This window comes from Cyprinodon variegatus, unplaced genomic scaffold, assembly GCF_000732505.1.
Source record: "Cyprinodon variegatus isolate N-32 unplaced genomic scaffold, C_variegatus-1.0 Scaffold1253, whole genome shotgun sequence".
In the NCBI taxonomy this organism is placed as follows: domain Eukaryota; kingdom Metazoa; phylum Chordata; class Actinopteri; order Cyprinodontiformes; family Cyprinodontidae; genus Cyprinodon; species Cyprinodon variegatus.
This window is the reverse complement of record NW_015151706.1, coordinates 159,226-174,365: the sequence shown is the minus strand read 5'-3', so window position 1 is coordinate 174,365 and position 15,140 is coordinate 159,226. Positions and strand designations below refer to the sequence as shown.

General features: G+C 38.7%; 1 protein-coding gene across 1 annotated transcript in view; it reads left to right on the top strand.

Annotated features, from left to right (window-relative positions):
• LOC107102422 (A-kinase anchor protein 6-like) overlaps positions 1-15,140 on the top strand; it is a 69,307-nt gene that overhangs the window by 15,669 nt on the left and 38,498 nt on the right. Inside the window, exon 2 of the mRNA XM_015401736.1 lies at positions 954-1,125. Coding sequence (XP_015257222.1) covers positions 954-1,125 — 172 coding nt within the window. The remainder of the gene's footprint in view (positions 1-953; positions 1,126-15,140) is intronic.

The following is a 15,140-nucleotide window of genomic DNA, read 5'->3' as shown; positions in this document are numbered from 1 at the left end:
ATTACTTCAACGGAAGGTTTCCAGATGGATATGCGGAGCAAATCCATCTGGCGGAGTCAGGTTAGTCCTAACCAGAAGGTGTCAGAAATGTTCAATCTATCGTAAGGCAGGATTCATACTTAATTAATAATTGCATTGTTTCCAAACAAATGTAGAGGAAGTGCAAAGGTCATCACAGATCACCAACACAAAATACAATTTCACAGGCCTAAATGGTTAACATTTCTTACAACCATCACTAACAACTTCAAAATTAATTTTAATTTAAATTTAATTACATTTTTCTCGAACACCTTTGAAAATAAATGCTTTATTAAATATTTGGATTAAGTAACACAATCAACAGTCCTAAAAAAAGAAAATTAACCTGCAGTTTGGGTTATCTATTACAAATTTTATAGAAAAATGCAGCTTTTATATCGTTTAATTGATTATTTGGATAAAGTAACAGAATGAGGATTCCTGCAGAAGAAAATGAAAAAGCAGTCTGGATTATCTATTGCAAATTTTGTGTATATGTTAAAAATGCTGCTATAACTTGAAAATGAAAATGTATTTTTGTCAATGCATTTTAATTTAACCTAAATAATTAAACATTTCAAATTTAATCATCAGTTTTTGCTGGGGAATTTTTACAAATTAATGAATAATAAAAAATTTTATTTGGATTATCTATGTCTAATTTTATTTTTTATTATTTGACAAGAAATGCAACAAATTTTAAAATTTAAAAAGCATCTCCATTAATCCATTTTTGTTTTTTTTTGTTTTACAAATTTTTCTAAATTTTAATTTTGAATTCAGAGAGCCAGGCATTTCTGATTTATTCCTCACCTTTTTTCTCTGTTTTAGAACTGGGCTATTAAACCTAAACCTAGCTTTAAACTAAGTTGGACCATATGGATTCGTATATTTATTACATTTCTTTTTGTGTTCTTCTGTATTGATTTAAGGACAAAGAAACTACCTGCTCTTCACACCGCAGCAGACTGGAAGGTCGTTCTCAATTTACCAGAGATTGAGAAGTGGCTGAAAACAACGAGCAACCGAGTTGCACAGCTCACTTACTCAGTTGGACAAGACAGTGAAAACAAACATGTGGACGTCCACCTGGTACAACTTAAGGTAAAACAAAAAGGTTTTTATTTTATTTTATTGTAAAACCTTTTTCTCTGCATCACTTCTTTTTCACACAGGCTTTGTTCAAACAGGTTAGTCTTCATTATTTTTCACTCAACTGGAAATATAAGAGTCTTTTATTCTTTAGTACCTTCTGTCATTTCAAATACTACAAGTTTGAACAAATTCAACAAAAATTTTTTAAAGATTAGTTTGGTTTTTCATCTACTAAAAAACTACCCTGCCATGTTGGGACCTCTAGTGTTGAGAGTGCATCAAACTGCAAATTAGCAAACCATAAAGCATTGCAGAAAAAAAAAAAAATAAAATAATATTGACTTTATAAACTTAACTTTATCTTCTTAAATGTTTATCTAAAACTTAAGTGCCTTTTTGCTGCAGTAAATTTATTGTACACTATGTTGTGTACTTTAACAATCTGGAATCTGTCCAGAGTATGGCGGAAACTTTTAAACAGTAAAAAAGCTAATTATTGTATCCATGCAGTAAGAGCCAGGTATTTACATTATTGTGCTGTATAAACATTTTTGTTTTTTTTTCCATACTAACTACAAGAATTGGGGTGAAAATATTTATTCTTAATTTTTCTTACTTATCACTTATCAGCCATTTTCCTACCTTTCTTTAAAAAGCGTGCATGAAACATCTAATAAACTGAATGAATGACTCAAAATCCCACGACAGGCTGCTCTGAAACTAAAATTTCCCAATTTGGGATCAATGAAGTATATTTGAATTCAATATGAAATCAGTTTTAATGTTTTTTTTCCATCTATAATTTGCAGAGACCACATTTTTACATTTAGATCTTATGTAAGCTTGACTTGCATAATATAATACAGAGGAATTCAAAGCTACCATGTATCAGTAAACACTAAAAGCAAAGCTACAATTCATCCATCCATGTTTCCTAAAAGTAGGAATGTAAGATTACCCACCCTACCCTGACTGGTAAACCCTATAGACAGTGAAGAATATTCAGTTATAAAGGTCTCCTAGCCAGTCTAATCTCTGGCTTAACTAGTTCTAGTCTTTTCAGTTTAAATATTATCTTTGAAATAAACTTTAAGTTAACAATAAAGGAGATAATTGAAAAGCAAAAAAAATGCAGTATTCTTAATCAACAACTAGTAAATAACCATCATCATCATCATCATAAAAAGGCGATAAAAAAAGCCATGCTATTTAAACAACAAACAATAGTGAATATTTCAGGTAACTAAGAGACTTTTGCTCATTTCTTGGTTGACACTGTCACCTAGTGGTTTTAATACTGTATTACAACAAGCTGGTGTACAACTAACTAGCCTATCAATGCAATTATTTAATCAGAAAAGCTAAATTCTTGAAAGGTATGAAATATACTTGTATTCAGTTATATTACTTTGCCAATTCCTTCACGTTTTTTTGGGAAATTTTTATTCAACCATTTCAGTCATTTAGCATAAAATCTCCTGAAAAAAACTAAACTAGTAGACGTCACTCCTTCACATTTTTTAAATAATCATTTTCAAGTTGTGAAAGCATTGTGAAGATTTTGCATTCCTTTACTGTCCCAGAAATCTGTGAATTACTTCGACTTGATTGGCATCATTCAGAGACAACATCTTATTCGCATTTTTTTCCCCAACATTATCTTTATTGGTTTTTCAACAATTTTTCAATAATAGTCAGGACATAAGTGTGCTCTCACATCGAAGGAAAAGTCCAGGGTAGTTAAATTATTGTCCAGCGTTGGACTTGTCATTCCGGAGTATTTTAGAGCAGCACTTATGACACACAAACAAATAAAAAAAGAACACAAAAAAAAAAAAAACAATGCCCCCAAACCCCCCTGAGAAGAAACAACAATTACAATAATAACGGTTTCTATATTTTAAGATATTAGCCCATATTATTTTAGTATTGTACGTGGTTCAGAAAATACAAACTCGAATATATAATCCAAAGTCGTCAATTATACAAATGAAGATTATTTTAGGACACTGCAGGGGACCAACTCCAACTATACCTCATCCCCGACACCCGTCACATCCATGTTTGCTATATATTCCATAAAAGGACTCCAAATGTTTTAAAAAGTGAAAGTTTCTCTTTTAAAATGAAAGTAATCTTTTCCATTGGTAATGTTGTGGATATTTCCTTAATCCATTTAATTAATTTTGGTTTACTGGTAATAATCTTTCTGGACATATGATGTCTGTCAGGATATAAACCTAGGATGAACAATTTGGGGTCAAAAACTAGTTTTAAACCCAGTATAATCTCCAGAGCTTGTTTAATCTCCCTCCAGAATAGTTGAACTTTCTTGCATTTCCAGACACAATGGAGGAATGTTCCCTTCTCTTCTCCACACCTAGTACACAGGTCTGGGATGGCAGCGTTGTACTTATTAAGCTTTTCTGGCGTCACATATGTTCTCATTAGCCAATTATATTGCAGTACTTTGATGCGTGTATTGGTAGTTCTGGTTTGTGCTTCAGCACATGCCTCCTCCCAGTCCTCTGATGGTGAGTTTTCCAAGCATTGAACTTCCCTAAAGGAGACTCAGAAGATCCCTCCACTAACATGCTATATAGTCTGGAGATAATTCCTTTTGTACAGCAATCATCAGATTCGCATTTTGGTACAGTGATACTCTTGTGAGTAAACTATCAAACTATGGAATGATGTATATATTTCACAGGATTGTTAATAAAGGCATGTTAAATGTTGTATTAAGTACTAAGCTCTAACCACTAACCATTTTTATAACATTTTAAGGTTTTTATAACTTAAATGTTGTTCAGTAATAGCCCCACAACTACATGAGGTTTATTTATTTCTGTGAGAGCAATGCTGTACTCTTCTCTTCAACTTATAAATGCTTCTTCTAATTCTAGAAAAAATATCAAGAACAAAAAGAATAATTTCCCAATCCAATATAAATTCCAGAAATTAGGTGATATCAGCTAAAATAATATCAAGCATACATCTAAAATCTCAGATTAAAGTGTAATGTTAGAATTACTCCACATCTACCCACTTCTGTTTAAAATTTGCGTAATCCATTTATTAATGATGAATAGGTCAGTTTTTCCTATTGTTGTAGACCTTTAAAGTAATGTCACATCATCAAGAATTGTTTTTTTAATTTAAAATGAAAAAAAAATCTAATAGATCTGTGTATGATTCATGTTGGTATCATATTAGGTAAATTAGGCATCGGTCATTGATCAAAGCTTCAATATCATTATCGTATTGGAAATGAAAAAAAAATTATATCAGGACATTCCTGGTAATTATAGTTGGTTTTTGCAGATTTTTTGTTTTTCTGCAGAATCTCACATGTTTCTGCTGATTAATATTCTAAAACTGTGTTATTTGTAGAATGTATTTTATTTCTGAAGATATTATTATGCTGTGAGAAAATGTTTTTGCGGTTCTGCATCGGAGAAATGTTCAAATCTATCGACCTTTAGTTTGGAAACAAGCTCAGTGTCTCAGGATAGAATTGTGTAAGATATCCTCTACTGTTTACTATGTTTACATCCCTTGATCCATGGAAAAATGATCTTCTGAGATATTGATAACATTGGTCTGAGAATCCAAAAACAGAAGAACAAAATATAGCTGAAATTAAGTAAAGTCCTAAAAAATGACCAATATCCAAAATGCAATTTTGAAGTAGTTTTGGAAAATTTGCAGAAGAGACTATATGTAAAAATCTGGTTTTATGATCCACGACAGTGGACAATATCATTCCAGCAGGTGAGAAGCATAGACCAAACTAGGATGAGAGGATAGAGCTAGGCTTTACCAATCCAGGGACTAGGAAGAATGACTTCATCTGAGACCCAAAATGCTATTTAATGGCTTAAACAAAAGCTTAAAATGGAATAAAAATGAGTGTGCCTCATCAGGCTAATGTAATAAAAAACAATTTTAAGAAGAATTTGAGTCGGTAAGTCACATGACCTGGAATTTATTGAAGAAAATTCCCAACTTTTGTCTTTAAAAATACCTTAAAAACTGAAAATAGCTTAAAATTGCATGAAAGCAAGTGTGCCTTACAAATGTTATCTATTGGCATGATTTTATATTACTTTCATCTTAGCTGGTCATAAGATATGGTATTTATTGATTTTTGCTTGGTTCAAAGATATGTTGACGGTCGATAAGATCATCAGCACTCCTCTATATGCGATTGGTTTCTCTCTGGAGGGGGGGGGGGTTCAGCATCTGAGGTAGTCATGGAATCTGAACCGGGTTTAGACTGCTTTGATCCAGTTGAACTTTCAGAGTTAGCAAAATCGTCTTCATCTAAGCCTTCAACTAACCCCTCCGATTGGAGCCAGTATCTTCCCTGGGTTGAGTATTCCCATAAATCACACACCTCTTCTGCCACAGGTCTGTCCCCTTTTGAAGTCTCATTGGGGTATCAGCCTCCCCCTTTTTCCTGCTGAGGAGGCAGACATTGCCGTCCCTTCTGTTCAGCATCATATTCACCGCTGCAAAGCAGTCTGGAGCAGGACAGCAGTGGCTCTCGGACGCACTTCTGAACAAAACCGTCAATGGGCTGACCACAGGAGGCGGGTCGCCCCTACCTTCACCCCTGGCCAAAGGGTTTGGCTGTCCACTAGAGACATTCCCCTTTAAGGCCATGTCCAAGAAGTTGTCTCCCCGCTTCACTGGCCCTTACGAGGTGGAGAGGATAATCGGCCCATCTGCTGTCCGCCTTCGTCTCCCCTCCACTCTCAGGATCCATCCTACTTTCCATGTTTCACAACTCAAGCCCATCCATTCCAGCCCTTAGAGCCCCCCCGCTTGGGTTCCTGGATCTTTTATTTTAGATTCCCATGAGCAGCTTGAAGCACACCACAACAAAAATACATGTTTTGACATTACACGTATAAATGAATAAAAAAATAAGCTTTAGTGCATAAAAATATTGTGTCCTTTAATAAAGTTCTAGTGAAACCTAATAGCAATATATTTTTTACAATCATAAACCTATTTTCTATTGATGTGTACGTAGATGCAGCTGTGCTTTTTGTTTTAAATAAGCTGTTATTATTGTGATAGAATGTAAACGTAAAGATTATATGATCCAAGTTATCCCTGTTACAACCACAACAAAAAGAATCCACAACAAAAATAAAATATTTGGGCAGAAACGGCACATATGCTGGATGTTGATTTTTTGTGGATTTTTTTACTATGTCATAATAAATAAAGCGTTCATTTCCATTTGTTTTGCTCCTATTAATTTAATAATAATATCGACTTCCTCAATCTTCGAGGAAGTCGGAGCGGAGCAAGCTGAGAGGAACAGCGGAGGCTGTAGGCTTTGCTTTGCGCAGGAGGTCTGGGGCGGCAGTGTGGGATATCGGGGTAACACAGGGTAGATGCGTCCAGCCGACTGTGATAACTAACTTCCTCGTCTGTTTTAAAACTGGTGCACTCTGCTCCTAATCTAAAGGTTAACAGCTGTTTCAGCATGCTCGTGCACTCTTTCTACTATCATAGCAGTTTATATGCAACACCCCTTCTTTCATAAAATGGTAAAATCAGGGACAATCCTGGCAGGTGGTCTTAAAGAGGAACCGTCCCTGGAAATTGGGATTGTCTGGTCACCCTAACCCACGGGCAATTAGCCTCGTGAGACCATTCTGATCTCGCGAGGTTTCAAGGTTTCACTCGCTAATCAGTCTGGAGACTCTCTGTTAAAGAAAATTTGGAGCCGTTCACCAAACGAACGTCCAATCAGCGTTGGCTTTGAGGCGGGTTGAGGTGTGACGCAACGAGAAGCGCGACAGTTCAGTCTAAAGAACATGGCGGCTTCAGCCGATGAAACTAGCGTTAGCGTGGCTATCGAGCAAGTTTTATCGGAATTACAGAGTATTTCTTCACTGAAAGAAGAGCAAAACACTGCTCTGGAGGCTTTTCTCAGAGGAAAAGATGTTTTTGCTCTTCTCCCAACTGGTTTCAGCAAGAGTTTGATCTATCAATTGGCTCCTCTTCGTCGTCGCTCTGTTAGTACGTCATATGCTTCGTTGATCTGATTGGTTTATTTGGCCCGTCTATCACCAACATAGGCCAATCAGCTAACCAGTATTTTCGCCCCTTCCCAAAATTACTTCAACGGAGGTTTCCAGATGGATATGCGGAGCAAATCCATCTGGCGGAGTCAGGTTAACGGGCAATCGCTATGAGCCGGAAATCCGGCCTGGGGCCGGAATACTTTAATCCCTGTTTTATATAGCCTAGTAAACTAGCCCCACCCACCATGGCCAAAATCATTTTTGCTTGCGAGTGGTCTAGAATCGATCAATGCTGCAGGGCCTAGAACTGGACAGCCAATCACAACACAGAGATGTGTTTTGAACATTTGGATGCAAAGCGGGAGGGATTTCGAGGGCGTGACGACAAGGCTGCGTGACACTGGAGAAAGCACAACAAGGAAGATGGCAACAACTATTAATCAGTTCTCGATTCATTTACAGTCAGTTGCACTCATTGCTTTTGGCCAATAGGCTAAGACATGGTTTGAAAAACAACGGGTTGTTAGTCTAGTCTTAAGTCTGGTTTATCAGGCTATGTATAATACACAATCCTGGGCAGAAAACAGGATGATAGGTAAGCAAAGTTAGGAGGCAGTTTACTTCCATGGCGTCTGCATCGAGAGAGGAGCAAATTATTAATAAAACTAGGATTTACAGCTACATTTAATTTTCCGTTTGAATTCTCAAAGTATTTTGGAATTGAACTGTAGACTGTTTCCAGTTTTAGAGGGCAAAAGTTTGACTAATTTCCAGTGTGGAGGTTTGTAGCTGAACAAACTCAAAGATCATCACACTGCTGTTTGAAATTACATTCATGCCTTTCAGCGATCGTTTTTCTGCTTCATCTTGTCGTTCCTACCCATTTCTGGCTTTGCTTCCTCTTTATCCTCTCCCTATCTCTGTTGTTTTTTATAATGCATTTGACTGCAGGGCATTTTTCTATAGCCCGACCTTGTCATGGAGAGACTGTAGGACATGATTATAGTGTTGCAGCTGCTGTTTCTCTATTGGGGTGTGCGTGAGTGTGTGTGGATGTATGTCTGTTCTTGTACTTATACTTTGTCAGGCCCATTTTCTGGAGAAGTTGTGAGAACCAGCTGTTCTTTGAGGCCTGATGACCTCACACGGGGAATTGCAATTTTAGGGGCAGGAATAATGTTTATGACTATAGTATGAACATAATTTAGTTTGGGGTCAGGATTAGGTATGATCCCGTATTGGTTAGGTTTAGGGTGTGTGTCACATTTGGGCTGTATAAATTAATGGAAGTCAATAGAAAGGTCCCACAAAGACAGAAAGACAATTGTATGTGTGTTTATGTTTGGGGGTAGGGGGTGGGAGGCGTGTATTTGTTACCTTGTGGGCTTTCATTCAGTGAGTAGTTGACTGGTCCCCATGAGTCCTCCAGTTAAAGTTTAAGGTATGTATGGTGTGACAATGGTTAGTGTGGGGGTCTGGGTGAGGTCATAGAAAATAAATGCAAAATAAGCATAGCAAAACATGACTCTGAGGGTGCGGGTTGTTTCTGTGTGCAGTCTTCTCTACTAATCTTAATTTCATGCAGCAGGTAGAGGTAAACAGTTGTGTGGAGAAAAAATCCTGGGCTTTGATTATTGGGGTAAGCTGCCAGTTTATTCCCATATTCTTGGATCTTGCAGTCTTAGTACAATTTCAATATGAACAGCTTAGCTGTTTCTTAAAAGTTGGTATATTCTTTACCTCATACCCAACCTCCATCCCCCTACTGAGTTTGTCATGGCTTAGTTCAGACAGACGGACAGACGGGTGGGCGGGCAGAAGGGAAGGTAGGCAGGCACACACCGCCGGATACTAAAATATCAGGAGGTCTGATGGCCAAACCCATGGCCATACCTTAAGTCTGTACTTTACATGCACCTTTAATTTAATTCATACACATACTTTACTTTGTAATAAAACTTTATTTTTAGTTGAAATACATGTGTTCTATTTGTGTGCACATTTAGTTCACTGTATTTGTTTGCACTCATTCATATTTCTTCCTACCCTCTATGATGCCTAGGAGTTTGGCCAGACAAAAGATGGCAGCCAGGGCTCCGATCTTCTAAATGTGGGAGGGGAAATTGGACTATTCCATCAGCTTCTGCTAGAAGGGGGGAATTTGAATTTTCCTTTTCTGATTTTTACATTCTTCACTTAGGATTTCTTTTCCGGTTGGTGTGTTTTTTATTAGATTAGTTTTTTGTGAAACCTAACTGTACTGCTGCAGTTTGTAATTTGTGATTGATTGTTTAGTTTGAATTACCCCTATTGGTCTGAATTACCAATAATGGTCTGATCAGCCAGTGTGTATTTTTGGTTGACCTCTTTTATGACTTGAACCCATGTATTTTTCATTTCTGTGAAAAATACAATAAGTTTCATTTCTGGGTTAAAAATAAAAGCCCAATTTTTGTATTTCTTCCCGTGACTCCTCATGCTTTTCACCTCAGTCCCCCACAGGAGTGGGGAAATCAGGATTTAAGTCTGTACTCTAAAATAGTAAATGGTGCTGTCACACCATAACAATTTAGCCAGCGTTTGCCAACGTATAAATGATAATTTAACGTCGAGTGAATCCTCATCTCCTGAGGCAGGCAAAGACGGACTTCCACTGGGTTGACCACTTTGGAGATGGGGAGGGGGCCAAATAAACTGGGGTGCCAGCTTGCAGACCACCTTGAGCGGTAGGTCCTTATTGGAGAGCCAGACCCTCTCTCCAGGTTGGTAGGGCGGGGCTGGAACCTGCCCGAAAAGCATTCTAGACCTGCAACAAGCAGATAATGGCCCTCCTAGCCCTACTCCAAGCGCACTGACATCTGAGTGTTGACTAACAGGCTGACGGAACTCTTGACTCTCTCTTCGATGGTGAATACTGGTGACTGGAAGCTGTACACCAAGTAGAAGGGCGACAGACTGGTGGAGATGGACGGCATAGAGTTGATGGCGTGCTTCAGCCTGGGAAGGTTCTGCATCCTCTTGGGAGGGGTGGGTCTTACATAGAAGAGAATGTTTGGTCTCAACCTCCTGGTTGACCCTCTCCGTTGACCATCGGTCTGAGGAAGGAAACCAGACGACAGGTTAACTGAGATCCTCAACATCGAGCACAACTCCTGCCAGTAATGGGCCACAAACTGAGGACCTCTGTTGGACACATTGTCAGCTGCCAGTCCATGCAGATGGAAGATCTCCTCGGCCAGGATAGTGCCAATCTCCTTAGATGTAGGGTGCTTAGGTAAAGGAACTAAGTGGACGATTTTAGAGAATCAGTCCACAATGGTGAATATTACTGAGTGACCCTCTGAGACAGGCAGCCCTGTGACAAAGTCCATGGAGAGGATGGACTGTGGCCGAGAGGGCACGGGGAGAAGGCAAAGCAGACCAGTTGGGGGTCGCCATTAGACCTTGGCCTGATTACATTGTGGGCAGGCCGCTATAAACTCCCTTACGTCTCTAATCAAGGTGGGCCACCATAACTGGGACAGGATGATTCTGACAGACTTAGTAATAACAGGATGACAGTACAGATGAAGGCAATGCCATAAGTTAAGGACCGTATTGATCAAAGAGTCTGGGACACATAGCCTGTCCCCAGGGAAGGCCTCCAGAATCCATACTCCCTCCAGAGACCCCCTGACCTTCCCTTTCCAGGTCGCACCTCTCTATTGCACACCTAAAGGTGTCAGGAATGATGTAGTCCTGGTACTAGCAAACCCCAGAAATCTTTGGAGCTGCTTCCTATCAGACGGGATGGGCCAGTCTGTGACTGCCCCTACCTTGGCTGGGTTCATAGAAATCTAGCTTGGGAAGACCATGAAGCCTAGGAGGGCCATAGAAGTGAAGTGGATTTCATACTTCTCTGCCTTTTTGAACAACTGGTTCTGGAGAAGGCACAGTAGGACAGCATGGACATACCTTCTGTGGCCTGAAAGGTTCTCTGAATAAATTAAACATCATCAATGTATAGTAAATCAAACTGCCCAATTATGTCCCAGAGTATCGCATTATTGATTGATTGATTGATTGATTGACTTTATTGATCCCACAGTGGAGAAATGTACTCGGTACATCAACTCAAATAGTCAAAAAAGTAGAAGAAGGTACCAAAGGTAGAAAAAGGTGCAGGGGATATATACAGCCTGTGGAAATTTAGTAAATTTTTATTTAATGTTACTCTTTCATTTTTGTGTTATTTGAATTTCTAGTGTGAAGTTATCATTTTCTTTAATTGTTGGGTATGTATACATTCAACCTCAACTGTACTTAATGAAGGGTCACATAGAAACTCACTTAACCTTAGCTGCTTCATTATTTTTTGTCCCACTTCCTTTAGTTGTGTTACTGAAGTAGCTGTTGAATTACTGGCAAAACCTTATATTTGAAAACACAATAAGTGTGTGAATGCTTTTTTTGAGTGCTTTTAGGTCTTGGAAGTTTGGGAGTCCAATGGGGTTTCTATTCATAGTGGAAACACATTATGACCTCACGGTGACTTACTGACTTCATTGCAGAGTTCATTTTGAAGAGTGTTTGTTAAAGTTTGTATATATGGTTTTTAATTCTTGTTTAAAGAAAAGTTTGCAATTTCAGTGAACAGCACAGGGCCAGTCACTGCGTTTTGGTCTGTTTTTTTTAAACATTGCTTATTCGTTTTTAAGAAAGCATTGGAATTCATTGACAGTGTGAAGTGGAGGGTTTGGGTGTGTGTGGTGGTGCTAGTACTTGTTTTAACAACGTTGTGGGGCATTTAATCTGTTTACACTGTCCAGTCATGGGGACCGATGTCCTTATGAGGACCAAAATCCTGGTCTCCATAAGGACAAAGTAGTTGGGGTTAGGATTAGGTGCATGTTGGTAATAGTTATGGTTAGGGTAATGCTCTGGGTTAGGCCATATAAAATTCATGAAAGTCAATGAAATGCCCACATAAGTCATGAAAACATGTTGTGTGTGTGTGTGCGTTTGGTGGTGGTGGTGGTGGGGGGTTATGACAAGTCCTAAAATAAACCTTCCAACTGTTGTCTCCTCTTCCCAACACCAGCACCCTCTTTAAAAACTAGGTCACAACCAGCCCCAGCTCCTTACTCACCACTACTGGTGTCTAGTTTCCCATGTGGTAGCAGCAGGGTCTTGGTTCTCTTTCTTCCCTCTTCTAAAAAGAAAGGATTTGTGAAGTTTTCTGATATCTAAATTAGTGATCTGAAAATATCAAAGGATGACTAAAGGTAAGAAAAAAAACTATTTCAAACAGAAAAACTTTACCTAATAATAGGACAAAAATCCCAGGGTACTTGAAAAGTGGCTCGGCAGGAGGTTTTTCAAAGCTGTGTGAATATTTGCTGCTTTTATACCTTTAAAGCGATAGTTACGTTTTTTTGTTGTGGTCAAATATGTAAGATGGACCTTAATGTTCTTCTTCCCCAGCAATCCTTTTTTTTGCCTGTCTTTTTCCAGCATTTGATTGTCATTACACTGTCGAAAGTACAGAGCAACGAAATTAACTCTCTGTATTTAACCCATCTCTTTGGGAGCAGTGGGCTGCCATTGTTTGGCACCCAGGGAGCAACAATCCTCTCGCTCTGTTCAGTTACGGCTTTTGTCTTTTCAAAAAGATGGCTTCCTTGATTCCTGTTTTTAAACGAATCGAAAAAGCTTCCTGGATGGGAAGTGAAACATCTTCAAACTTGGAAACAAAGTCCAGTGGATTGTTTTTTTTTTTTTTTACTGTTTTGGAGTAGCTCTCCAATGCCGTGCCATGCATTTGTGCAACTGCTGTTTTGGTTTCTCCAATACAGGAGGCTGTACAGTCCTCATTGGATCACATACACAACACAGCTTAGCTTTGGGTGTTATATCTTTATGATAAACCGGTTGTTATCTGTGTTTTATTTCTTTTAAATGTTTTAAGAGATAATCCTTCCAAGTTTCTCTGACACAATTCCTGACACATAAGGAACTACAACGTTTCTGTGTTTTCTCCTCTGTGTTGCATGCAGTGTTCTTCTTCCTTCTAGTTCTTTTGGCCCAAATGGCCAGTTTTGATATCCAAAACTTCAATTGATTTCCTAACATGTTTGTATTCCTTTCGTTTGTTCTAAGTAATTAAGGGAATACTGTCAAATCTCTGATAGCAGAAAATGTATGTTCCAGCAGGTGGTGTGAGTCACAGTGCAGGTTTTGGTGTATATGTGTAGGTTTCCATTATCCTCCATATGCAGAGCACAGTCCAGAAATGGCAAAACTTGATGTTTCTGCATCAACAACAATAAATCTGTTGTTATTGGCCTTATATTCATTCCCTCTCTTACCGATGTTAGAAAATCACTTCATCATGTGGTTATCCAAACGAGAACAGCACTGCATGTAACACAGAGGACAAGACTGAGAAACGCAGAAACATTTTAATCATCACAGAAAAAAATCCCTTTAAAAATAAATTGAACAACTCTTTTCATCCTAACAGTGGGTTTTGCTTCTCTTTGAAGCTATTTAATTTGAATTCTTCAGGAAAGGTGGGAGCGTTTCTTTTAATCTTCAAGGTAAAATAAATATTGCATTGATGGGTTGGAGTGGGGGAGTTGAAGAATATTGGATCAATTGGGCATAGATTAGGCCGAGCTGTCATGAGCAGTTTGAACATGACCACTAAGAAGCCCTTGGTGTCAGTTGTGATTGGGGCTGAGCAACTATTGGATCTGAAGGAGATGTCAACCCCTTTTAGACTGAAGTTTGAAATTAAAATTGCTGCTATATACTTGTATAGAATTTTTGTTGGGCAATTCCTGTCTTGTCTATCTGACTTGGGTATAACTAGTGCATGTGTGTGTTTGTGTATTTATTTATTTTTAGTTTGTATTATGGCTGAGTGTTGTACTCTTTTTGCATGGTCTTTTTAGTCTAGTCTATGTTGGACAAAAAGATTGGAGACATAACAATCTGCAAAAAGAAACACAATTAGTTTTCTAATTATAACAAGAAGAGAGCAAACCTCTTCGCAGTTAACATTCTGACATCCTACTTGGTGTGTTAATCTGAGCGCAACAGTACAACTTCAGGGAGTTACACACTTTGCACACTTTGGTGTAGGAACATAAATCTTATTGGGGGGGCGGTGCTGGGATCTGGCTCTGATTGTTGAGCTTTCTTTACAAGATCCTCAATCTCCCAGGTCACTGTAGCCACAGAACAGCTAGGTGAGAAAATGAGGGCGGGAGTTCTCTCGGAATCATCTGTTGCGAATAGTCTGGAGAGAGAAAAAAGAAATGAATAAGTTGAATCGTGAGAAGAATAATGACCAGTGTGATCGACGAGGGTTGAGCCTCTTAGCTGACTGAAGGTAAGATAAATTCTTATGGTCCGTCCAGACCACCACAGGATGTTCAGCGCCCTCTAGCTGACTGCATCGTTCTGTCTCTCTGAACCCCAGTTAGCTGCGACAGATGGCCGCTCACAATGAGCCTGGTTCTGCTGGAGGTTTCTTACTGTTAAAAGGTCGTTTTTTTTCTCTCTACTGTCGCTACAAGCATGCTTGGTGTGAGGGATTGCATTTAAGGCAATGAGTCGATGCTATCATCTGGCTTTCCTTAGAAAACTTTAAATCAATTTGACTGTATGATCTGGTGAACTATAAAGTGCTCTAGGTTGGCACTCACATGTCATCTCAAGGCATTTTACAGAGACAATTGAACCAGGTCATCCAGTCAAATTGATTTAAAGTTTTCTATCTAGGGAAAACCAGTTGATTATATCGACTTTTTGAATCAAAGGCGATACCTCACACTAAGCATGCTTGTAGGGACAGTAGAAAGAAAAAACTCACTTTCAACAGGAAGAACAAGGCTGAGTGAGAGCGGCTATCTGCCGAAGCTGACTGAGGTTAAAGGAGACAGAAGCAGACATAGAAAAAGCAGCTGTAAAAGGCGGCCCCGTCCAGGAAAC